At 42.8% G+C, this 27,129-nt stretch overlaps 1 protein-coding gene across 1 annotated transcript in view; it reads right to left on the bottom strand.

Annotated features, from left to right (window-relative positions):
* The window catches only part of MYH9 (myosin heavy chain 9), a 390,958-nt gene that overhangs the window by 171,844 nt on the left and 191,985 nt on the right, over nucleotides 1-27,129 (bottom strand). Inside the window, 1 exon segment of the mRNA XM_030206870.1 lies at nucleotides 20,271-20,385. Coding sequence (XP_030062730.1) covers nucleotides 20,271-20,385 — 115 coding nt within the window.

Below are 27,129 nucleotides of genomic sequence, written 5' to 3'. Positions count from 1 at the left end.
TCCTGATTTCTCAATCGTGCAGGTTCTCTCTGAAGGGAGCCTCCAGATATGCATGGGTTGCATGAGCACGTGGGGTGGACAGAAGGGAGTTTCCAGATTTTACTGATGAAGTGTTCACTGTATGTGTGTGGGATTTTCCCCTACCACAGTAGTCTAGTAGATGCTCTCGTGAAGTATTACAAAGGTCAATAAGGATAAGATCCTGGAGGATGGAGCAAATCCAGGCAAGAAAGTGATATACGTTTGGCGAGAGGAATAAAAGTGAAATGAAGTGGGCAGCAAAACATTCCAGAGTTCTGAAGAATAAGTGATTCTGAAGAGACTCCATTAAGATATGAGGAAACTGTAGATGGAAAGACCTATCCTGGCAATAAGTCATAAGATCCCAGATGGGGATATTTAAATGAATGTTCTGTACCTATAGCTTAAAACCAGCATGTGAGTAAAACACCAACGAAAAACTGCCCGAAGGAAATAAGAATTACTCCTGCTTTAAAAATATTGAAGCAGGAGAGGACGTGATGTCACTTGATCAAATGGTGGCCTGAGAGCGAAGCTCAGCACATTCAGCAGGTCAGTCATGTTTAACCATCCCAGATAGTTTTGAAAAAATCCTAACATGAACAGAGAGCTGGCGAGATGGTGCATCGGACAAGATGAGTGGAAGACAGCAGAGGAGGGTGAATCTCAAAGAAGTCATGTTCCAAAATGCCATGGCAGCGGGACTGGGAGAAGACAATATGGTGGCCGCAGGAGCGGGGGCCTTCGATGGCAGAGGCTTCTTTAGGTCAACTTGCGGCTGAGGTTGCAGAACAGCCTCTGTCGTCCCCAAATCCAATGTTGAAGGTGCAAACATAGATGAAAGACATTAAAGAAACTCTTAAGTTGATGCCTAATGAATTTTCCACTGTTGAGTGCTGATCTAAGAGGAGAACTCACTGAGCTGGGTAAAAGAGTGGAGGACGCTGAAATGCATCTAGATGAGCAGGCTGAAGCACTTCAAACAGTGGATGAAAAGTTGCCTGAGAACAAAGTAACAAATTATATACTCAACAAGATAAAGGATCTTGAGAACTGTAGCCGCCAGTGGAACTTGCGCTTGCAGAACATACCAGAGGACAATGAATCTCTCAATTGTGAGGTAGTGGTCCAGAAAATAGTGAGCACGTTGTCAATGGAGGCTGAAAAGATTGAAAGTATTATGGATAAAAAAAAAAAAAAGACCCACGTTTTACATTATTAATCTTCACAAAATGTTTGATTGGAAAACAAAGAAAAAAGTCCCACAATTCTGTGCTTATGCCGATCCTGTCTAGAAATATCTGAAAAACACCAAATCTGCTGACCATAAAACATCTATGTTGAAAATATAAAGTCAATACATGATTCCTGTCCATTTCAAAGGAAAAAGTCACAAGCAGAGCTGAACGTGTGTCTACATATTCTATTGATGTTTCCAGCAAATTCAATACATTTAAACTATCTGGAGATACTGGCACTAAGTCACCATCCTGATGTTGTCACATGGAAACCTGTTTCTTTGATGGCAAATAAACCTTGCTCATAGGAGGGATAGCCTCTAAGAATATCAACCAAATATATTTTCAACAAGTCTTGGTGTCATAACTAAAGGAAGTTTAAGAATCTCAAATTAAACTTCCTCATGTTATTTTCCAACTGTTCATAGTTCCGATGTAGAATTAAACAATCTTGAATAATTCTACTTTGTACCAGTTGAGTTTCCTTCAAATTCTCCTCCAATTTATCCACTTTATATTCTGGACTTAGCATTCTCTTCTAATATGGACACATTACCAGACAAAGTTATCAAATCAGTCTCAACTTGTTTCAGATTTTCACTCACATTTCGGTCCAAACTAACAATGGCTCTCCGGATCGATCCTAAAGTCACTGGACCTGATAGCAAGCCTTGCATCCAACCACTGCAAAAAAACAAACTGAAGACGCATTTCCTGCTGCATCATCCAGGCCAACAAACGCCAGCATTCCTCCTGCGTCTGAAACCTTCCACGGCATTCAACCAGCGTCTTGTCAGCCATGGCAGTTGCAGCCAGATCACTCGCTCCCAACAACTGGGGCAAAATACCCCCTTGCACCAGTGAGCCTGACGCTGCCAGTCGTGGTGGAGTTCAGGCAGGGTGGGCTGAGTGAAACCGCCTCAAGGATGGGGACACTTTCTCTCGATCCAGCAAGAACACCTCCTTCACCTCAAAAAGGCAAGGATACTGCAAACTGGGTTATCAGAAATTGGGAAGCCTGAGGGGGAACTAGCAAAGTGCCCTTTATCTTTCCCTTCCACTTTCCTATTGTGAATACCCCAGAGGCAAAATAGTAAGGGAAAACGAGATGAGAGAGAGCAGCCAGTCTCATCATACTCTGGCATCCCAAGTGCCCTTATTTGTTAATGGCGGGCAGACTGCATCACGAGAGATTTCACTTTTTTGTACTGAGACTCTTCTTAGTGATTGAACTGGGATGTTGATCATGATGCAGTACTAGCATAACTGTTAAGTATTAATGTGGCATCCTTTCCCACTTATTGGCACTTTGGCGACTATGTTGCTGCAGTGCTCTATGTATGGGGATTTGGGTGGGGAGGTTTCTTTAGAGGCTACCACACCACGACATTGCTGTTTATGTTATAGAGTTGATATCAGTCCGGTATATTATGAGGGCGCCCCATCTTTGAGGTTGCATATTACATCAAAAGGTGATATGCTCAGAGAATGGCTGAATTTAAAAAATGTCTAAATGTCTGGGGCCTTAATATTCCTGTCAAGCGCCAGCTCCTTTTTAAGGAGCTGGTGAGGTTAAAAGCAATGGTGGACTTTGTTCAGGAGACTCGCTTGTTGTCAGTACACCGAGAAGCTTCTCTTTTATATAAAAAAAAGTTTCCCATCATTCTTTGCGCATTCAACAAGCTCCAAAGGAAGACTAAGGGGGTTCTTATAAGATTATCACTTGGACACCGATGGCAGGTGGTGGTTAGGGATAAAGGGGGCAGATACATCCCCAGTGAAGCTACAAGTGGATTCACAACACTATACTCCCCTGAACATCTATGTCGCCAGTGGAGATCAAAGCTTCTTCTTCAATCTGACCCTACAAGCCACCCTTGACAATTCTAGTAGACAAACCCATTATGCTCAGCAGGGTAGAGAACTCTTACATGCCTTCCTACTTCGGTGGAGCCTACTTGATCTGTGGAGACAAACACATCCTGATCAAAGGGACTATACTTTTTCACAAGTCCATCAAAGCTATTCTGGCACAGATATGCGGTTCAGGGATATTCAAGTCCTCCATTCCATCCAGGCCTTCATTTATTCTAGGTCATGGTCAGATCGTGCCCCTATAGAAAATCACTCTTACGCAATCCTTAGACCGTGAAGGGAAGCGTTATTGGCGCTCTGACGACACCCTTTTGTCCGATCCAACATTTGTGGAATTGGAAATAGACATAGTTGTATACTGTGACTCTATGATAAGGGGAGAGATGGGAGTTCTTAACTTTAAATATTATGAACAGCCCAACTTTGCATAATTTGTGAATGGGTGGGAGGTTCCCCTGGCAAGAAATGGATCCAGATGGAGCAAAATTGTCTGGGAGAAGTCCCTCTGTGGGCATTTCCATGGCTTATAGATTGAGCTGCGAAGGTTCATCTCCTGAGCCCTGCCACTTCTTAAGATTCCTCCTCCAAACCTACTACTACTAATCACTTCTATAGCGCTACAAGGCATGCACAGCCCTGTACACCATACATGAAAAGACAGTCCCTGCTCAAAGAGCTCACGATCTAAATAGGACAAACAGACAGAACAACTAAGAGGTAAGGGAATTAAAGAGGTGGGGATAAAAGGGTACAGGGCAAGTGAGTAGTGGTTAGGAGTCCAATGCAGCATCAAAGAGGTGGGCTTTTAGCCTGGATTTGAAAACAGCCAAAGACGGGGCTAGACGTACAAGCTCAGGAAGTCTATTCCAGGCGTGAGGTGCAGTGAGATAAAAGGAATGGAGTCTGGAATTAGCAATAGAAGAGAAGGGGATAGACAAGAGAGATTTATCCATAGAACCTAGTACCGTAAACACTTTTTCCCAGATAGACAGCACTATATGCAGACAGCAATTCAGTATGCCCCAGCTTTCCTAATGGGGAAGCAAGGTCATGTTTCAATGATGGGCAAATAACGGGCTGAGAACCTTGGGGCAGTTGTGGAAGGCAGGGGGTTTATATCCTTTTTGGACCTCCACGAGGAATAGGGGAGGCCTCAGAGGGATATATTTCATTATAGACAAATTAAAGATTATATACACCGCGGGAGGTGGTGGAGAGGAAAACGGTAACGGAATTCAAACATGCGTGGGATAAACAAAGGAATCCTGTTCAGAAGGAATGGATCCTCATGAGCTTAACCGAGATTGGATAGCAGAGCCGGTAGTGGGAGGCGGGGCTGGAGGTTGGGAGGCGGGGATAGTGCTGGGGCAGACTTATACGGTCTGTGCCAGAGCCAGTGGTGGGAGGCGGGACTGGAGGTTGGGAGGCAGGGATAGTGCTGGGCAGACTTATACGGTCTGTGCCAGAGCCGGTGGTTGGGAGGCAGGGCTGGTGGTTGGGAGGCGGGGATAGTGCTGGGCAGACTTATACGGTCTGTGCCCTGAAGAGCATAGGTACAAATCAAAGTAGGGTATACACAAAAAGAAGCACACGAGTTGTCTTGTTGGGCAGACTGGATGGACCGTGCAGGTCTTTTTCTGCCGTCATCTACTATGTTACTATGTATGTTACTATATATATATGGCCAAAGATGCACTGGGACTGAGGGTAGGAGTGGCCTAATGGTTAGTGCAGCAGGTTGCGGACCTGGGAAACTGCTGCCTGATGGTTGGCAATGGGTTGAGATCCAGGGAACCAGGTTCAATTCCCTCTGCAGCTCCATATGACCCTGGGCAAGTCACTTAACACTCTGTTGCCCCAGGTACAACAGTAGTACAATATACTACTTAGATTGTGAACTGACTAGGGACAGACCCAGTACCTGTAAAATGAATCTGTAAATTTCTTAGGTCTAAGCGGTATATAAATACTAAAATGAATGAATGAACCCTCCCTATTTACTAGGTTTTATCAAGCACAGATATCGTGTATGACTATGAAACACACCTCCCACTGGGAAGAGGATATGGGCACCTCTTAAGCTGTTCAGCACTGGAGTAAAGCGATGAGGAGATTATTGAAAGTGTCTTTATCTACTAATATGAATGAAAACTGCTGCAAGATTTTGTATAGATGGTATACGTGGTTATGTCAAATTTAAAAAACTTGTTCAGGAACTTAATGGAGGGAATATGGAGCTCCTGGGGATTTCTTCCACATCTGGTGGACATGTCCTAAGGTGTATAAGCGACTGGGCAGGAATCTCAGATCTGGTACATCGTAATGCTCAGGTGCAGCTCCCCCAAAAAGCAGAGTATTTCCTATTGCATTTTCAGTCTAGTGCAGTTAAACTGGAGATCCACAAGTTAGCAGCTTGCTTTTTTATGATGAGCAAAATTGCGCTAACTAACCAACCAGAAACATGCTACTGTCCCTACCGAGGACCAAGTCTTGAGGCAACTGGACATTCTCTATCAGATGTCCCAGATAACAGTAATTTGTCAGGGTCGAATAACACAATTCCCCAAAATCTGGTAAATATATAAAACTTGGCATAGACATTTACTGGACTAATACAACTTAAGAGGGCCACGTGGACATGGGGAGATTGAAGGAGCGATGCTACCGAGTAGCATGGTGAGGTGTGACTCTGGGAGGGAATATTTGTATTGTAGTTTGACATTTTTACAAAAAATTCAAGTTTGTCAAAAAAAATATATTGAAGGGAGCCTAATCTGAACATGCAAGATCTTCAGGTTAGTAAATTTGTCTTTTTTTTTATTCTTAAGAATTTCAACTTTCCTAGTCATCAACTCTTGGGTGTGACTTTGTAGTAAACTACATTAAAAATGACAGCACAATGAAGTTAACTAAATGAGAAAAAAATGAATATACTGAATACTAAACAAGCAATATGGTACCAACTACATCAACCTTTCTTTAGGCAGATCTATCAGAATCCTATATTTTGAGATATGATGATCTTGATGTGGACAGTTCATCTACAACTGGCCTAATATGATAGTAATTTATGAACAGAGTTGGAAGGAGAGATGAGCTACCAGAGCCACAATTTTCAATACAGGTACAGTAATATGAATGTTTACTCCCTTGATTTCCCTATTGCATATATGTCAAACTGAATGGTTTCTGATCTTCAAACAAAATGCATTAGACAAAGAGAACCTGAGCAAAAATAAAAGTTTTTAATTTACTTCATTTCTTTAAGGAAGATATCCAACACCCAATCATCCATGTGAAAAAGTAACTGACCCCTACTGGTTGAATCTCTTTTAACAGCAATTATTGCAACCCAAACACTTCCTCTACTTTGATATCAGTCTTTCACATCACTGTTGATGAATTTTAGCTCACTCTTTGCAGGACTCCTTTAATTCAGACACAGGTTTTTGTGGTAAAGTCATAAAAACAGTTAATGTAGATGGGTTTAAAACCAGTCTGGCCGAATTCCTGTAGGAAGAACCCATAAAACTGTTAAGGTAGACGTAGGGGAAGACACTGCTTATCCCTGATGTTATTTGGGATTGCCAGGTACTTCTAACTTTTAATGGCAACTGTTGGAAATAGGATACTGGACCAGATGGACCCCTTGGTCTCAGCCAGTAAGGCAACTCATGTTCTTAAACAGGTGCTGGCATTGTAGAATCACCGTATAAGAGAGAGATACATCCCATTCTTACTTATTTTTGTCAGGGTTAAGTGGGACTATGTTTAAGTTTAGACAGAAAGTAACTTCCTTGCGATTGTTTGGCTACTATATGCAAATCAGGGGGCTTAATGGATTGAGAATGGAAGCATTTTGAGCTGCAGCTTGGCATCCAAAAGGGTTGCCGTGCTCTGCTGCTTTTCTTTTAACACTGAGTACTGTTGTATTTAAGTCTAAGGATCTTTTTTTCAAGGCAGAAACTCATGGCCTAGGGCTACAGAGGTCATATTCAAAAATCTGTGGCATGACAGCTGGGGTTTGTTGCATCTTGTAGCCACCCAGGCCAGCTTCTTGATTAACAGCATCTCCTCCCAGGACTGCACTGCTCTGGTTGACATCCTGATGCAAATTTCATGATCAACAGCACTGGCAAACTGATGGGTATCTCAGTTTACCCAGATAGTGGAAAAAAGCTGATGCAAAATAAAGATGAAAAATCTCTTCAAAGGAAAAAAAAGGCTTAAGAAAAGATGTCCAAAAATGTTTCCTGCTAAAATTATTCAGGGATGTACTATCTAGTCTATGAAGAAAAATCTTCAAAAACGTCTGGTAAAAACTGACTGGAGAGCTAAAAGGGTAAAATACCAAAGCTTCTGGCAAAAACCACCACATGCTGCTTGCTGAAACCAGGACTGGGCTGATGAACAGAGCAGCTACAGAGAAGGAAATATCTGTGTATAATGGTTAGAGAATTTAATTTAACATTTGTAATCACACAACTATTAAATTCAAGGCGGAGGACAGTCAGACTATGACATTGTAGAGTAAGATATAACCTAATGATACGTAGACCCAATGTTATACATGATCGAAATGCAAACAAGAGTGAAACCAAGACTAGGATGAAAGTAAAATACATTAAGGTAGAAAACTGATTAACTTAGCCATAACTCGGGTCTTGTCCTACGCTCTGGATCAACCTATTCCTGTCCTCGCGAGCTCTGTTTCCATCACTATCCTGCCCCTTTGGGCTCTGTCCTCATCTGCACAAGCCTCAAGCACTATGATTTTATATTTAAATATTTTTAAGTATAAAAACAGAAAGTCACATGACACCATGACCGTGAGCGGCTGCTAGAAAGCCTCTCCGGCTACCCCATCTAAACCCCTGAGTTTATCGGTCATCGGCCCTAACTTGAACATTTTCACATTGGCAGCAAGGGGTGAACCCTTTCCAAAATAATTGCGCCGATTCCCCGCTCCTTATGACGGCCCACTCGCAGGCAAAAGAGAAGGGTCGCAAACGCGCATTGGAAGACAAAATGGTACCATCCCTGAAGCCGCTGCAACAGTCGGTACCTTTGGCTTAGATAGCAGAAATTACCTTGGCCCTGGAGGCTATGCTGGAGAGGCGGTTGTCCCTGATAAACTGGAAAGATTGCAGGCACAAATGGAGGAGCTAACCAGGGACCAAGCTGGTTGGCAGGCATGGATGAGCGCGGTGGAGGACCGGGTCACCACAGTGGAAGACTTTCACACACAACTGGCAAAAAGAGTAGTGGCACTGGAAAGCAAGGTGGAGGATTCAGAGAATAGATGGAGGAATAACTGTCGTCTAGTGGGCCTCCCGCAAACCATAGCAGACAAGGAACTGGTTGGCTTTTTAAAACTGTGGTTAACGCAAGAACTACCTATCTACATACTATGGGCCCCTACACGCGGAACGAGCTCACAGATTAGGCCCCAAGCACACCACGAGTAGTTATACTGAAGATCCTCAACTTTGCACACAAAACCGCCATTATGCAAGCGGTGCGCGCAGGGAACAAACTCAATTATGACAAGCGAGTTTTATGCTTTCAAGACTATTCCTCGGGGGTGGCAGCGCAACACAGGGCTTTTACTCCTATTTGTTCAAAACTATTCTCTCGAAAAATCTGCTTTGTGTTGCTTTACCTAACCACACTGTGGGTGACCCATGGTGGTACTACTCAGATTTGTCACACGGTGGAAGAAGCCCAAGCTTGTTTGAATGAGATTGAAGGAGAGGAGGTTACGACTGCACCCGCTAAAGGCTGAAGACTATCAGGAAGTTTCCTAGCCTAAGCTGGTCTTAAGCTGCCCTACTCAATTTATACAGCAGGAATGGATTTTTTTTTTTTTTTTGCACTTTCCTTGGATTTATGAGAGCTGGGAATATTATCAAGCCCCGCCATGCTTGAAATTTTAATGAGGGGGCTGAATCATAACTGTGCCATGCTCATCGATAAAGTGCGCTTTGACCGCCTATCCCAGAGATCCAGGTCATCTGCTTCATGAATGGCCAGCAGGAAGTCATGGTGACTAGCTGTCTCCTCTGGACCAGACTACCTCATGGTCAAGTACACAGGCCTCTCTGTATCCAGAGTTGGTACAGGAGTGTGGGGACTCAGTCTACTTTGGTTGAGATGAATGAGATGCAGAATAACTGTTTTTTCTTCTTTTCTTTCTTACACTTTCCTTGGATTTATGGGAGCCGGGAATATCATGAACCCCTGCCACACTTGGAATCCTAATGAGGGGGCTGATTCATAACTGTGCCATGGCCCTCTCCAATAATGTATGCTTTGACCGCTTATCCCGGCGATCCAAGTCATTTGCTTCATGAATGGCTGGCGGGAGGCCACAGTGACTAGCTGTTGCCAAAGGACCGGACTACGATAGGCCTCTCTGTATCCAGAGTCGGTACAGAAGTGTGGGGGGCTCCTTTGTTCGAGTTGAGTCAGAGGCAGAATAGCAGCTGGGGTTTTTTTCTTGGTAAAATTGGTTTCCTGAGTGCTTTTACTAGTAACAGTTTGATGACATTGTTAATGTTGTAAAAAGTATTAAGGGGGATGTTTGGGGGAGGGATGTTAATATGTGATGGTCCCATGTTGGGAACCCAGGGATATGTAATAGGGGGAGGCAGGGAGAGGGGGGGAGTATGGGAAGAAGGGGGGTTTAGAGTTCATTGGGGCAGGAACGCAATTTAAACAGGAAATTTTGGGAGAATACTGATGTGACATTGGAAGCATCCGACCATTTGAAGAGGTCCTCTGGGGGGGGGGGGGGGGGGGGGGGGGGGGAGTGCTGGCTGGGACAGGACACCCTTTCCAGGAAACTCTTACTAGATTGATCTTGGATTATGATTCACATTTTGCAGTATCAAAGTGAAAATAGTAACTTGGGGGGGATACAAATTCACCTATTAAACGCACAAAACTTTTACAACATCTACACCGACACAAAATAGATATCGCTCTACTACAAAAAACACATCTGAACATGCCAAACTTAAAACATGGTGGGTGAGGGAATGCATAGCAGCAGCAGCACAAGGGAAGAAGGGATAGCAGAGCAAATTCGACCTATTCATGTGGATCCTATGGGTAGATATCTTATGCAAAGCAACAGTAGACCATCAGAAAATTTTAGTATGCAATATTTATGCTCCTAATCAATTTGATCGTACATTTTACAAGAAGGTGACTACCAAACTCCTACACTTTTCCACGACACCATTAGTGGGGGGGAGGGGGGGGGGGGGGCTAACTCAGTGTGGGACCTGAGGGTGGACAAGTCAATTCCCACAGCAGCCACAGATCTCCATAACAGCAGAGGTTTGCCTAATATGTGCCATCAATTAGATTTAGACAATGTCTGGTAGGTGGCTCCACCCCCAAGAGAAAGACTATACGCAGGCTTGTATCAATTATCTGTGATATCTAGGCAGTTACTTGAGTTAGTAACCAAAGCAGACATAGGACCTTATATTTGACCACACTTGGGTGTGGATGGACTGGTGCCCGAATAGGTCTGCAGCAAAGAAGGGACGTTGAGTCTTCCCCTTGGAGCTGTATAAGGATCTTGCATTTCACACTAAGCTCCTTACCTGTTGGAAAGATTATAAAACCCACAATGTAGAACAGGAAGCTGACCCGATCCTCTACTGGGATACAGCGAAAGCTGTGTCGAGGGGGGAGGTAATCAGCTATTCTCACTACATTAGGAAGGCTAGGGACCGAGAGATACTACGGTTAAGCTGCCAACTCTGCACAGAGCGTCAGCAGTTTGGTCAGACACACTACAGAGCATAAAAAGACAGTCTTAGAGCTTCATGCAGAGCTAAAACGTACTCCTGTGATCCAAGATGGCCGACTGAATCGGTTGTGAGATTCCTCGCTCTGTTCGATTTCCGCAATGCCGAAGCGTTGAGGGAAAGCGGCGGCCATAGCTCCCCGGACCGGCGTACCTCAACGATAAGTGGTCCTATTGATACCTTTTTGCGGGGACTCCAGGTTCCAGAAGGGTCGGTGAGCGGCGGATTGGCGGTGCCTGGGGTAGCTGGAGAGCCTGGGACGCTGCCCCTGCTGGATGTGACACTCAGCCCCGACCGGCGAATTCCGCCCCCGCAACCCCTGAGCGTTCCCCCTCCATTGATGGCATCTTCCCCGCAGCTTCTGGAAAGTGCTACGATGGAATCGACGGGAGCTGGAATTTCGACCCTGGAGAGTGGAAGAATACAAGGTGGGACTTCCCCTCTGTCCGCTCAGGAGTTTTCACCTCAGTTTGTGGGAGGAACAAAGGCAACTGTGAACTTGGGAGCAGAAGGAACTCAATCCAACGATACACGAGTTCAAGGTACTTTGAATTTTCTTGAAGAGAAACCTACTGACATTACCTTAGAAAGCCTTTGGGCTTTAATTGCAAACTTGGGGAAAGTGTTATGCCCACAAATACAGCTCATTGAAACTCGGGTTAAACAATTAGAAGATACTGTTGTGGCTGCAGAGTCAGAAAGGAAGGATATAATTTCTAAGTCTAAATCTTTATCTGAGAAATTCGAGAAAGCTCAAGACTTGCAAATAGTTACTATTAAAGATGTAATAAATATGAAAAGAAAAATTGAAAACTTGGAGAATTATTCAGAGATCTAACAACTTAAGATTTTTAAATTTTCCGAGAACTATAACTACTCCAAGAGAAACGTTAAAAGAAATATTAGGATTCTCAGATAATACCTTTCCTCCTATTGTACAATCTTACTACTTATGGTGGATACCTCTTTACAACAACCTGAGCAACTTCATGATGTCTCTGCACTGTTAGAAATCCCAACAGAGGACCTAGTAACTGCTTCAACCCTGTTAGTTACTTTAGCTCTATCTTTGGATAAAGCTTTAATAATGAAAAACTTTTTTAGAAGCAGAGACAATGACTTCCTGGGTTTCAAAGTACGAATATTCCCGGATGTGTCTAAAGATACCCAAAAAAGACGCAGACAATTTCTTTTGTTAAAACCAGAGGTTCTCTGTATGGGAGCCACTTTTCTCCTACGATATCCTTGCAAGTGTATTGTAAACTGTCAGCTAAATATGTTTTTTTTGATTCCTTGCAGCTTTCCGAGTTTATAGTAGCCAGAAGTTCTCAACGGTAAAGCTTTGAATGTATATGAGAACCATAGAAAACCGGTTTATAATTTCTTGTAAAATTTCTTATTCTCCTTAATTGTTAATCTTGGATCCCATTTGTGGACTGGAAGTATTAACTAATATTAATATGTTTATATTTCTTCATTAGTAATTTCTGAGGAATGTACTTTTTCTTTTTCAAATATGGTGTTTATGATATTTGAAATTAATAAATATATTAAACATAAAACATACTCCTGCATCAGCAAGCCCTTAAATCCCAGATCCATTATAGATATATGTCATACCACCATGGGAACAAGGCAGGTCAGCTGATGTCTCAATTGTGGCGAAAGGGGGGGGGGGGGGGGGTGTCGATCAAAAATCTTCACTATGCGAACAAAGCAGAGGGCCCACGCTAACACAGAAGGATATTTGCCAAATATTTTATTCTTATTATCAACAACTTTATTCTGCCCCAGTGGACAAGGGGATTTTGTGTCCCTTTCTTCCTTTCTCACTGACTGATGCTTGGCTTTCCTTCTTTCTTGAACATTCATCTCCTTCCTTTATTCTTGGGGATTTTAACATTCATGCTAATGATCCCTCTGACTCTTATGCTTCGCAGTTTCTTGCTTTAACATCCTCTTTCAATCTTCAACTGTGCTCCACTGCCCCCACTCACCAGAACGGCCACTGTCTTGATCTTATCCTCTTCTCAAACTGCTCACTCTCCAGTTTCTGTGCCTCAACCCTTCCCCTCTCTGACCATCATTTGATTAACTTTCACACTTAAACACCCTCCTCCCCAGTCCCGTCCAATCTTAACCAATACATTTAGGAATCTTCAGGCTATTGACCCTTCTACTCTGTCTTCCAATGTTTCAAATCTCTTCTCTAGCACTATGTTATCCAAGTCTGTCAATGAGGCTGTCTCTTCCTATACTATTCTCTCCTCTGGATACTATCGCTCCTCTCATTCCCCGTTCTGTAAAATGTACCACACCCCAACCTTGGCTGACCTCTAGAATCCGCTACCTACGTTCCTGTGCCCGCCCTGCCGAGCGCCTTTGGCTGAAATCCCGTGCCCATGCTGACATACATTTCAAATTCTTGCTGACCTCCTTCCAGTCTGCTCTTTTACTTGCCAAACAGGACTATTACATCCAGTTGACTAATTCTCTTGGCTCAAACCCTCGTAGTCTCTTTGCCACACTGAACTCTCTCCTCAAAGTGCCTTCACCTCCAACCCCCCCTTCACTTTCCCCCCAGACTCTGGCTGAGTTCTTTCATGATAAGGTTCACAAGATTAAACTTGAATTCTCAACCAGGTCACCTCCACCTCTCCTTCCCTTAGTCCATTCTCTCAACCCTCCAACCCCTGCCTCCTTTTCTGAAATCACTGAAGAGGAAACTTCACATCTTCTTTCCTCCTCGAAACTACCTACCTGTTCCTCTGATCCTATTCCCACCCATCTACTTAACACTATCTCTCCTACTGTCATCCCGTTTATCTGTCATGTCCTCAATCTTTCACTGTCCACTGCGACTGTTCCTGATGCCTTCAAACATGCCGTAGTCACACCACTCCTTAAAAAAACCTTCATTGGACCCTACCTGTCCTTCCAACTATCGCCCCATCTCCCTCCTCCCTTTCACTCTTATTTCTCCCTACATTCCTCCCTGGGAACTCCGTTCACTGGGTAAATCTCTCTTATCTGCACCCTTCTCCTCCACTGCTAACTCCAGACTCCGTTCCTTTTATCTTGCTGCACCATATGCCTGGAATAGACTTCCTGAGCCGGTACGTCTTCAAATCTAAGCTAAAGGCCCACCTTTTTGATGCTGCTGTTAACTCCTAACCCTTGTTCACTTGTTCAGAACCCTTATTTTATCATCCTCACTTTAATATTCCCTTATCTCTTGTGTGTCCTGTTTGTCTGTCCTAATTAGATTGTAAGCTCTGTCTAGCAGGGACTGTCTCTTCATGTTCAAGTGTACAGCGCTGTGTACATCTAGTAGCGCTATAGAAATGATAAGTAGTAGTAGTAGTGATTTATACCTTGATAATCTAAATCTGCCTTCCTTAAACTCAGCAGAAAGAGACGCATTAAACCAACCTTTACAAGCCGAAGGTACACCTGGCAATCTGAAAAAGTCCTTTGCTAAAGGCACCTGGTATTGACGGCTTTCGTGCAGAGTTCTACAAAAATTGGGGTGAGATTATTCCCTCTGATGAGCATGTTCAATGTAATGGTGCACGCTGAAGTGCTGCCCCCACTGTCAAATACAGCACAAATTATAGTACTTCCGAAACCGGGTCGCGATCCTACTATTCCAGAATCCTATCGCCCTATTTCATTGTTGAATTCTGAAACCAAGCTGGGTTGCCAAGATTTTGTCGAACCGTTTGGCTTGAATTCTGCCTAAACTCAGGTGGGTTTCATTAAGGGCTTATCAGTAGCTAAAATCCTTCAGAAAAGTTTGGCTATGCTATAATATTGAAATAGGAAAGATTTACATTCACTCCTAGCTAGCTTTGACGCCGAGAAAGCCTTTGACATGGTGCACTAGGATTTCGTTTTTGCAACCCTGTCTAGATATGGTTTTTCGGGTTGTTTCCTGTTGGACTATAAAAGCGCTGTATTGCTCACCATGGGCTCAGGTGATGGTCAATGGTGTGGAATCTCAGGACTTTCTAATAATTTGAGGGAGGCGGCAGGGCTGTCCCTTATCACCCCCCTCCTTTTTGTGCTGGCACTGGATTCCCTATGGACACCCTGTCTGTACAAGGCATACAAGTGGAAAAGTGGCAGACTTTGTGGATGATATATTAGTACACCTTACTCACCCCCAATAGAATTTCTACCGGCTTTTTTAGAAATTTTTAGGGAGTAAGGGGATTATGCAGGATTGCAACTGAACCTTTGCAAGTCGGAGGCTCTGCCCTCCTCTGCTCAGTTGAAGAGAAACTGGGGACCTGGGCTCCCACTGCGATGGGCAGAGCGTTCCTTCCGATACCTGGGTATCCTCCTGTCCATGGATGTCTCTGTGCTTTACCAACTTAATGTTTTGGCACAGATGGAGGCCACTAGGAAAATCCTGGAGGGTTGGAGGGACATCCCCCTGTTGATGATGGGCAGAGCGAATTTAGTGAACATGGTGGTATTTCCAAAATGGCTTTATCTTTTGCAAACACTGCCTTTACGACTACTCCAGAAAAAACTAAATGCTCTACTACGACTACTCAACATTTCTAAAGTGCTACCAGACTTACGCAGCGCTGTACAGTCAAACATGAAGAGAGACAGTCCCTGCTCAAAAGAGCTTACAGTCTAAAGGACATAACAGAGAATCAAATTAGGACAGCATACAGCATAGTACATCTGATTACACAATAGTTCATAGGGACCAGTGGTGTTCCTAGGGTGGCTGACACCCGCGGCAGATCGCCGATGCGCTCCCCCCCCCCCCAGCGAAACGACACCCCCCTGGGGGGGGGGGGGGATTTTTTACCTGCTGGGGGGGGGGGGGGGGTGTGCCGCGCGTCTGTCGGCTTCACTCGTTCCATGCTCCCTCTGCCCTGGAACAGGAAGTAACCTGTTTCGGGGCACAGGGAGCACGGAACGAGTGGAGCCGGCAGGCGCACGGCCCCCCCCCCCCCCCAGCGGCGTGCACCCGGTACGCCACTGATTGGGACAGACTAATAGATCTAAAAAGCTAAAGACAATTAAGGTATGCAAATGCATAATACAGACAGATTGGTAGTGGTAATGAATAGAGGAGTAATGGTTAGGTTAAGTGCCAAAAGCAGAGTCGAAAAGATGGGCTTTGAGCAAGGATTTGAAGATGGGTAGGGATGGGGCCTGACGTATCAGTTCAGGAAGTCTATTTCAGGCAAAGGGTGGGGTAGGGAGCAGAAAGGAGGGATTTGTCCAGTAAGCGGAGGTTCCAGGTAGGAATGTAGGGGGAGATGAGGGTGGAGAGGTAAGGAGGGGCAGCAGAGTCAGAGCATTTGTAGGTTAGTAGGAGAAGCTTGAATTGTATGCGGTAACGGATCGGAAGCCAGTGAAGTGACTTCAGGAGAGGGCTGATGTGAACATATCGGCTCTGGCGGAAAATAAGACGTGCCGTGGAATTCTGAACAGATTGAAGGGGGGATAGATAGCTAAGTGGGAGGCCAGTGAGGAGCAGGTTGCAGTAATCTAGGCGAGAGGTAATAAGAGTGTGGATGAGGGTGTGTGTGGTGTGCTCAGAGAGAAAAGGACGAATTTTGTTGATGTTAAAGAGAAAGAAGCGACAGGTTTTGGCCATCTGCTGAATATGAGCGGAGGAGGAGAGGGAGGAATCAAAGATGACTCCTAGGTTCTGAGCAGATGAGACAGGGAGGATGAGGGTGCCATCTACTGAAATAGAGAATGGGGGGAGAGGCGAGGTGGGTTTGGGGGGAAGACAATAAGCTCAGTTTTGGCCATGTTCAGTTTCAGGTGGCGGTGTGACATCCAGGCAACTATGTTGGTCAAGCAGGCAGAAACTTTGGCTTGGGTTTCAGCAGTAATGTCAGGTGTGGAGAGGTAGAGCTGGGTGTCGCCAGCATAAAGATGGTATTGGAAACCGTGAGATGAGATCAGAGAACCCAGGGAAGAAGTGTAAATGGAAAAAAGAAGGGGCCCAAGGACAGATCCCTGAGGTACTCCAACTGAGAGTGGGATAGGGGTGGAGGATGATCCACCAGAATATACTCTGAAAGTACGGTGGGAGAGAAGAGGAGAACCAGGAAAGAACAGAGCCATGAAATCCAAATGAGGGCAGTGTGGCAAGAAGACGACTATGATTGTCTGTGTCAAAAGCAGCGGATAGATCTAGGAGGATAAGGATGGAGTAATGGCCTTTGGATTTGGCGAAGAATAGATCATTACAGACTTTAGTGAGTGCTGTTTCAGTCGAATGTAGAGGGCAAAAGCCGGATTGAAGCGGATCAAGGATGGCATGAGAGGAGAGAAAAATCAAGGCAGCGGCTGTGAACGGCACGCTCAAGTAATTTGGAGAGAGAGTAAGAGGGAGATGGGACGGTAGTTGGAAGGACAGGAAGGGTCTAATGACGGTTTTTTGAGGAGCAGTGTGACTACAGCATGTTTGAAGGTGTCAGGCACAGTTGCGGTGGAAAGAGAGGTTGATAGTGGGAGAGATGGAGTTAAGTAAGTTGGTGGGAATGGGATCAGAGGGACAGGTAGTGCATTTCGAGGAGGAAAGAAGGTGGGCGGTTTCTTCTTCAGTGATATCAGGAAAGGAAGAGGAGGCGGCATGGGTTGGGTGATTGAGGGAGTGGGTTAAGGGAAGAGGAGGAGGCGGCTTGGCAGAGAATCCAAGGTTGATCTGCATCAAATGTTCTCTCAGTTCTGCTGGGCCCACAGAAAGCCAAAAATCTGATTTTATCATCTAGTAGGGAACTACAGCCAAGGCGGCATAGGATTACCAAATACGAAATTATATAACCGGGCCTGCCTATTGAGACATTTGGGGGATTGGTTTCTCCACACCCATTACCACACCCCACTAGATCTGGAACCAGCATTATGTGATCCCTATAACCTTTACTCTTTATTACGCAACAAACAACCCCTGCTCCCTCCAACATTTAGGCAGAATATCTTGCTTCGCTCATTGAGAGCTGTGTGGAGCGTGCTCATTAGAAGTCGAGGGGGGGGGGGGGGCCAGATTACAGATCAGCTTTCATTACAAAGTAACCTCGTGTTTGAACCAGGACTGGATAACCCAATTTTTGCTTTATGGGAAGGCAAAGGCATATCTCATTTAGAACATCTACTGAACGGTGAGGGAGAGTTTATCTCATTTGAAGAGCTACAAAATCAGGTGGGATCCTCCTGGGGGAATAGATTTGCTCATTGTCAGATCAAACACTATACAACTTCTTTAGATAAAGAACTTTTAAATAACCACATGGGGATTATTTCAGGACATCAAAAGGGGCTTCAGTTTCACTTTTCCACAAGGCCCTTACTAAATGGGAATCCCAAAAAGACTTTACTGCATTAAGACAAAGGTGGGAACGAGACCTGGCCACCCCACTACTTCATTAGGATATATTGTCCACACTGAAGAACACTAACTCTCACTACGGATGCCCACCTGAGGGAAAGCTATTATCGGATTGTATTTAGGGCTTACATGCCTCAATCCCAATTGTTTTATATGGGAGGGCTACAAGACGCCCTTACTTGTATTAAGTGTGGTAGGACTCAATTCCTTTTAGCAAGCATTTTGGACATGTCCCAAAATCCAACTTTATTGGAACCGAATTCAGAAATATATGGAATCTGAACTAGAGGAGAAGATAGTGGGAACAGTAGAGCACTCTAATATGGGCACCATTTCAAACTAGCCACCCTGTGTAACAATGCTTTCAAACGTAACAGCTGAACAAGAACAGCAAGAAATTCTAGCAGCCATAATTTCACTGTGAAAAGAAAAGATTTTTTGGTATAAACAAGTTCTATGCATTATTAACCCATTCCAATATCTTCACTTTTAGAAATCACTTTCAATTGTTTTCATTTAAGAAGCTGAGCAAACCACTGCAACTGAAAAGCAAAACAGAATAGACCTCAGCATTTCCCCCCACCTTGAGTAAAAAAAAAAAAAAAAAAATCCATGCAAAAAGTGCAGCATTCTAGCCATGTGTTTTTGTATTTAACACAATATATAGTCATCCATGTAAATTCACAATTCAAATTATTATGAGATTATGTTCCTGCTATGTTTCATGGAGAGCTGTTTTGGTTAGAATTTTTTTCTTTTAAGTACTTTGGACACTAGCACCATCCTAGCTATAGAACTGCTTTCTACATGAACTAGGACATATATCCCTATGTAATGTGCAGGTTATCTTTCCTCAGATGGATTAATATATTAAGTAATAGGAGAAAACCGCACTAAAGAAACGGGAACAGTTTTTTTTTTAAGTCAACTTATTTTACCGAATGGTCATATTGCACTAAGTGTTCAGTGCGCAAAGCTTATGTGCACGTGTTAAACAAGCCACACCATGTGAGTATCCACACCATGCCACTGTACCTGAATTACCATTTTATGCTTTTCCCCCTAGAGTCAGCTGCATGTTAAGTTTTTAAAATTTTGTCCAAAGATCTATGATTAAGAAGAGGCACAAAATGAAAAGATGCACAGCTGGTAAAAAAAACTCCACTATAGAAGGAAGCAGAGGGGGACTAGAATAAGGTGTTTCTGGGAGACAGAAAAAAACACGCACTAACTGAACAGGAGAAAATTGTTTTTTTAATCTGCTAAATAGCAAATGTTTACATTTTCGTTTCCAGTTAACATATATTCTAAAAAAATCCAACCACATCTGCTGCGCCACCACAGAATTCAGGTATGGAATGCTACCTTGCAAATCAAATGGCTTAATTGGCTAAACATTCCATACTTCCAGGGGAGGTAAGCAACAGGATCTTTGCCCCTCCCCAGCAACACTGGTATCCCAACACTAATGGGAAAGGGAATGGGACTTGATAAACCGCCTTTCTGTGGTTTTTGCAACTACATTCAAAGCAGTTTACATAGTATATACTGGTACTTATTTGTACCTGGGGCAATGGAAGGTTAAGTGCCTTGCCCAGAGTCAAAAGGAGGAAGCAGGGAGGATTCAAACCCACTTCTAGACTGACTGGCCACAGTCCTTTCAGAGACAGATAAAAGGAGGATCCCTGCCTTCCTTGGCCAAATCTTAAGCGCAAAAAAAAAAAGAAAAAAAAAAAGGAACTACTGCCTGTCTAGGGTAAAAGGGACAAGTTTGTAAGTCCAGGGTCAAACTCTTAATATCATGAAGATCTTGTAATCCCATTTTACAGCTATTAAGAAAGCCAATAAAATGGCTAAATATTCTAACAGCCTTTGTTGATGGTGGTAAGTTTAGTATTATGGTTAAAAACGCAAATGGGCAGATTTTTATCCCTTACTTACCATCCTTCCAAAGATCAGCAACAAATTTATCTGAAGACTGGTGTAGTAATGTAGAAATATTATCATTCAGAGGGTCCATATTCTTCATTAACCACTCGTCTGCTTTGTAGTCCACCTGAATGGAGATATTAACAGCACTATCAGTTAAGTATATTTTAGCTTAAGTGGATGATCCAGGTCAAATCTAATCAAACATGACCACTTCTATTCCGCTTACCTCAAATGCGGCTCAAGGTGGATTACAAAAGTAAAAAAATTAGGCCATACTCCCAATTTCTAACAATGCAAATGTATACAGCAACTGACAAACACTAACTTTGCATTGACTTATCTATTAGAATAGTACACAAACTTTCACACCCCTCCTGAATGTACAACAACCACCTCTTAAGATACAAGGTCATTTTTTCCACAAATCATGGCCACTGTCTACAATAAGATCTCTTCCTAGTAGTGGATTTTCGACATACTGAGTCCGAAGGTTATCGTGTTCTGTGCAGAACGTAGCGGCCTTATAGCAGAATACAAAAATTGTATAACAAAGATAGAACAGAATAGCTTAAAATGTATTCTAGCCTTTACCGGAAGTCAAGGAACAGGGTAGCATGATTGGTGACTTCCCCCACCAAGGATCAGTTTTGGCTGCTGCATTCTGCACTAATCTTATCTTAGTATTTGTGAATCCAGCAAACCTAACAGGACAGTATTGCAGCTGACTCAATCACTGCTAACAGAGGGATCTAGAAATGGTTTAATTCGGCATAACAGTTTGAGCTTAACAAATGCTTTCACTTTCATTTAGACATTTATCCATATGCTCGGTGAGGAATCTAGTGTCACTCCAAGATTTTTAATATGTGAGTGGAGGGGAATTTCAGCCATAGATAATTTCATTTTAAACTGTGGTTATTTCCACATCTTTACCCCTCATCCACATGATGGTTAGTTTTGTCTGGATTAGTCTTCAAGTCATTTAGTAACATCCATTGACAGATTATCAAACACTGTCATCATAATGAAAGTTCGTGGTGGTGTTTTCCCCACTGGGAACAATAGAGAAATGTCATCAGCATGAGAAAAACATGTAATCTTAAAAGATCTGAGCACCAACAGCTAAGACTGGAATACTGCTCCTAGGTGAAAAGGTATTTGAGCAGTTGTAATCCTTCGGCCCACAAAAGATCTGTTAGGTGGTAAACTTGTTTTTTCCTCAAAAGACGAGCAGGATATGAAGTTTTAACGCGAGACTCCTTAATCAGATCAGCACGAACATACCTAAATCTCCATTACCCAAGCTGCAAAGGACTCAAATACAAATTAAATTATGCATCCAGCTTCTCCTACATCAGCACACAACTGCGGAATGCAATACCAAAAGCCGTGAAAACGTACGACCACCTAAACTTCCGGAAATCACTAAAAAACAGCTTGTTCAAAAAGGCATACCCCATCGACCCAACCTAAATGCCTAAACCTTGCAACACAACGAAACCAAAGCCTGAAACAGACATTGCATAACTCTTCCTCTCTACAAATCCCCAATGTGTCTATAACACGTGAACCTTCTTCGACCACAATAACTCTTTGTATTTGTTCTCTGCCGGAGATGACGAATGCCTCCACGGTACTATGTAAGCCACATTGAGCCTGCAAATAGGTGGGGAAATGTGGGATACAAATGTAACAAAAATAAAAATAAATTTAACTACAGGTAATTTTCAACAAAAAAATATAAAGGCACTGCAAATGGGCATTTTTCTCCCCAGCAACCAGACTTTGAAATTTTACATTTTTTTTTGTAACCACTATATAATATAGAGAAGGAGGAGTGTAATGAGTGCAGTTTTTTTTGAGGAGGAAAGACTTCAGAAACTCTGTATTCACTATATGCAATCTCAAGCATATTTCACTTTAGAGATCATGATACAGGTTCCTCATCAGTCAAAACCTCCGCTAACTTAATCAAGACTTTAACGGTGGTATTATATTATATACCAAATAAACCAGGTAATAACACCTATCTGGGCTATAGCGTGGACTGGAGGGTGTGCTCTACAGAAAGCTTCTGTTTCCCAACGCTTCATCGGGAGGTCCGCCCTCAAATGTCAAATATTGCCCTAAAAAAGTTAGCATAAAAAGCACTCATGAACAAATATAACATGGAAAACACACATACCGCATAACAGCATAATCGACAGTATTATTCTTAGGACCTCCTACCTTCAGGGAGCTGATTGGTACTTATCCAACCCCGCTGACGAACAAACATGGCGCCCAGATTTTAAAGGAACGCCAACGCCAAGCACCAATCAGCTGTGAAGGAAATTTCTTTTTTTTAAGAAACAGGCCCTAGAGCAGGATATACAAGAGCCAATGCTAAAATAGCACCGAGGGGGCAGAGAGGAATCATAAATACGCCTTCCATTCTATACGGCTATTCAGCCCTTTTGGCATAAGAGTCTTGAGGCGATAGATCCATCTCTGCTCCCTCTGAATTAGAGCGCAGCCCAAGTTACCCCGATGAAGCATTTGGGAAACAGAAGCTTTCTGTCGAGCACACCCTCCAGTCCACGCTATACCCCAGATAGGTGTCATTACCTGGTTTATTTGGTATTTAATATAATACCACCGTTAAAGTCTTGATTAAGTTAGCTGAGGTTTTGACTGATGAGGAACCTGTATCATGATCTCTGAAGTGAAATATGCTTGAGTGATGACAGTCTGTAATTCATGGTTGCATATAGTGAATACCGAGTTTCTGAAGCCTTTCCTTCTTAAAAAATTGCACTCATTACACTCCTTGTCTATATTATATAGTGGTTATCCTCAGGGGCAAGTATCAGCAATTGGGTTACATTTTTTTTGTAGCAATTTAAACTTTTTACAAGTAGTAAAACAAACTTCTCATGAAATACAGAGAAAGTAATTTAAAGAAATTACAATCAGGTAATTCAGTTCACTCTTAGACCACAAATTGAGGGGTAGTGGGATAAGACAAGGAGATCAATTATCTATTGAAAATTTTTTACAAAAGAAAATGGCTTAACCCTGAATATCCCCACTAATTATTCATTTAAATCATTAGTCCTCATCGGTCCTCTGGATAGTTTCTTCTGATCTAAAAAAGGTTCGCAGTTGATTAAGTTCATAGAAAACATATTTATTGCCCAGGAAGCGCATCAAACACTTGCAAGGATATGCTAACAAAAAGGATGCACCTATTTTCCTTGTTTCCTCTCAATGCCAGAAATTGCTTCCTTCTATCTTGCGTAGCCTTAGTCACGTCTGGAAAAGCCATATTCTTTGACCACAAAAAGGTAATGAAGCGAACTTGAAATATAATCTCATCACTGAGTTCAAGTCCTGTTCAAATACAAACGAAGCAATAAGCATCCCTCAAATAGATACTTCTGACAATAAATCTTCAAACAACGCAGACAGATCTTGATTCTCTGATCCAATTCCCATTGATTGAGGCAAATTCCCATCATTCACAGGTTCCACTCCCTTTTGAGCAAGAGTTGTTAAATATATTTTATTATATGGAGGAATAGTTGAAAGAGGAATTTTCAAATTTTCCGTTAAATATTTTTTGAAGAAATCTGTAGGAGTCATGCCTGGAGCTCTAGGAAAGTTCAACAATCTCAAGGTTAAACATCTATTATAATTCTTCATTTGTTCAATTTTCCGGTGGGTTAAGAGTTTGTCTCTTACCAGAGTATCCGTTGTTCATTTCATAACCTTAACTTCTTCCTGTACCTGTAGAACTTTATATGACGTTTCAGATTTAACAGTCTCAAAGGATTTGGTTAAACTATCCATTTTACTCACAAGTAAAGTTGTATCCTGAGCAGACAGTTACTGCCACCGTTAGATCCTAAAGCGCCTTCCAGACAGAACTCAATGTAACCTCCACGGGAGACAAACTCCAAGCTGGCTTCCCCTGCAGGCTTAGGAGTAGCACTGCCGATTTGAGTTCTGCTGCTAACCACCTCCGTTTTAGCATGTACTCCCTAACTCACTCCTATACTTCGCAGGACATGGAGGCAGGTTGCTTTCCAGGGGCGATAAAGTTGTTTCCAAGCCCAAGAGCGTCGATGCTCCTTCATTGGCGCTTAACGCGGGCCTCGCTAACCCGGCAGTTTGTGGACGACCCGTCGTGTAGCAGTCCAAAGTTTGCTGAACAGGGGACGATGTTCTGGCCATCGGTGGTTGGCCTTTAGTCGTCCCCTTCCTCTTTGTATGGGGTATCACTATTAAGGAAGAAATTTAAGTAAGTAGAAAACTTCAGAGTACAGCGGGGCAGCTCAGAGTACTAGCTTCAGGTCGCCATCTTGCCAATCCCCTAAAATTTTACATATTTTAAAGAAGGCAAATGAAAACAAAAAAATAGGCCCTAGGATGGAGGAGTTGTAGCCTCAATCTCAAACACTGCAAGACAGGTTAGAAAATCCTACTGTGATGCTCTTCAGAATGTAAGATCCATTTGTTCTTGCCTATATTCTGTATCATTCCTATTTTAAATTTTTTAGTAAATTAATTTGATTTATGTAGTTTGTTTGTATTTAAACCGTTCTGATTTGTTTGCAATAAGTAATGGTATAGTAAAATGAATAAACAATAAATGATAATCAGGAATCCCCTTCCCAACAATGGAATATTAATGTATGGACAAAAGTCCATGTTGCAGCTCTGCAAATCTCTAGAGGACAACCTCAAGTTGGCTACTAATGCAGCCATAGCTTGGATACTATAAGCCTCTACATGACCCTCTAAAAGTCAGATCTGCTTGGGTGTAAGTGAAGGAAATGAAGTCCTTTATCCAATTAGACAAAGTGCACTTGGCAAAGGTAGTTCCCAGGTTCCTTATATCTATGATTATATGATTTTTATTAGAATACATAGGGGAAATGGAATGGGACTTTATATACCTCGTTTTTTGTGTGAGTGTGTTTTTTTTTTTTTTTTTGCAATTACATTCAAAGCGGTTTACATAGTATATACAGGTGCTTATTTGTACCTGGGGCAATGGAGGGTTAAGTGACTTGCCCAGAGTCACAAGGAGCTGCAGAGGGAATTGAATCCAGTTCCCCAGGACCAAAGTCCACTGCACTAACCACTAGGCTACTTCTAGTATATCAAAAAATCTTTAACCTAAACAAAAAAAAATAATAATAAAAGGGAGTTGACTTCCCATCTTCAGTCTGTTCCAAGTAGGCAGCCAAGGCTCTTCTGCAAAGCAAATTAAAATACTTTCACCACTGTGGCCAAGAGTCCCAGGAAAAAATGTTGGTTGGATGACTGGATGTAAGTACACTATTGTTAACTAGGATGGGTCACTAGGGCATCATTGATCTTGCATGTCAAACTGCCACCAAAAATAAGACAGAGTAGATACTTTTGTCAAGAGTTGTTGCTCAAGAACTTCTATCAGACCAGTTGAACCATTCCTGTCTCATGACAAGTGGTGATGTGAGGCTTCAACAGAAGTAAACCCTGTATTAAGTGAACTAAAAACTGTACAGTGATGGGTTTACCTCAGTGTAACTGGCAATTAACAGTTGGTTTTCAAATCTGACTCAGATATAAAAAGGTATGTAGTGTGTAAGGGACAGGGAAAAGGAGAAAGGGCTTTACTATCATGCCAAACGGCAAACGTCTTCCATCTGAAACCATAAGGCTGCCCCGATGGAGTCTGTCCTAGAAACCAGAAGGATCTATAATAAACTATCAGACAAATTCAGAGAAGCTTTGTGGGCAATGTATGTGCAAAGTTTGCCAATGGCTTAATCCACCATTGCCCACAGCATATATGGCCACTTGTAGAGGACTAGCTTTGAGGGTGAGGAAATTGGGGGAATTTTTTTTTTTTTTGGGGGGGGGGGGGGGGGGAGTGTGGCAAACTTCAGGCAGTAGTTTTAGGGGATGGGGCAGTTACAGAATATTTTTAGGGACAGGGCAACTGCAGGGGAAATTTGGGGGGGTTTGAAAAATTGGGAATTCCACTTTTCTCTGTTACATTTCACTCAGCTTCAATGCTATAGAAGCTGTAACTTCTTTCCCCATAAAAAGCACTGGTGCATATTTTCAGGGCTCATTTCTCTGGAACCCTTGGTCTTTTTACTGGTTTTCTCCCCTCATGCCAAGTTTTTTTTCCCAATTTCGTTAATTATGGAGTGTTATTTTGTCCCTAGACATTTGATACCTTTTGTATAATTCTTTCCAACTGTCATCACATTGGAAACAATATAAAGCTTCCCCAATAAAGAAATTAGGATTTAAAAGACAAGCTGATATTTACTTTCCTACTGCATGATTGTACTTTACTAATTTGGGGGCCTGTGAGCTTCACATTCCCAAACCTACCCTGGAGAACCCTCAGCAAGTTGGGTTTTCAGGATATCAATGAACATGTATGAGATGGTACTGCACACAGATTTTTTTTTTTTAATGTGGATATTCAAGTCTGACTGGCTGCTGGATCCCCAAGACAGGTTTGAGAACCACTGGTTTAACGTATCAGCTGACAGCTACCACAGAAGACACTTTCAGCATAGCACGTGGGCAGATTGCCAAGTAGGAGGGAGTCAGTGGGTGCAAGGTTTATGCTGATAGCATGGATAACTTTTTGAGTCTGGTGAATATGGACAGGTGAATATGGAGAAAAATGTTGTCAGGGTGGAGGTAAAATGCCACAAGCCCTGTATTTTTGGCAGAAAAAGCAATAGAGAGCCCAGACTAGAGGTACTGTCCTCTTGGTTAAAAGCGCTGGTTTTTGAGAGAGCAGATCTTAAGGGTGGTTAGATTGCAGATGCCATGATTATAGTGCGTCTTAACAGAAAGAGCACCTTCATTTGCC

Source organism: Microcaecilia unicolor, chromosome 1 (assembly GCF_901765095.1).
Source record: "Microcaecilia unicolor chromosome 1, aMicUni1.1, whole genome shotgun sequence".
In the NCBI taxonomy this organism is placed as follows: Eukaryota; Metazoa; Chordata; class Amphibia; order Gymnophiona; family Siphonopidae; genus Microcaecilia; species Microcaecilia unicolor.
Note: the sequence above shows the minus strand (reverse complement) of the source record. Positions and strands in the feature narration are given on the sequence as shown.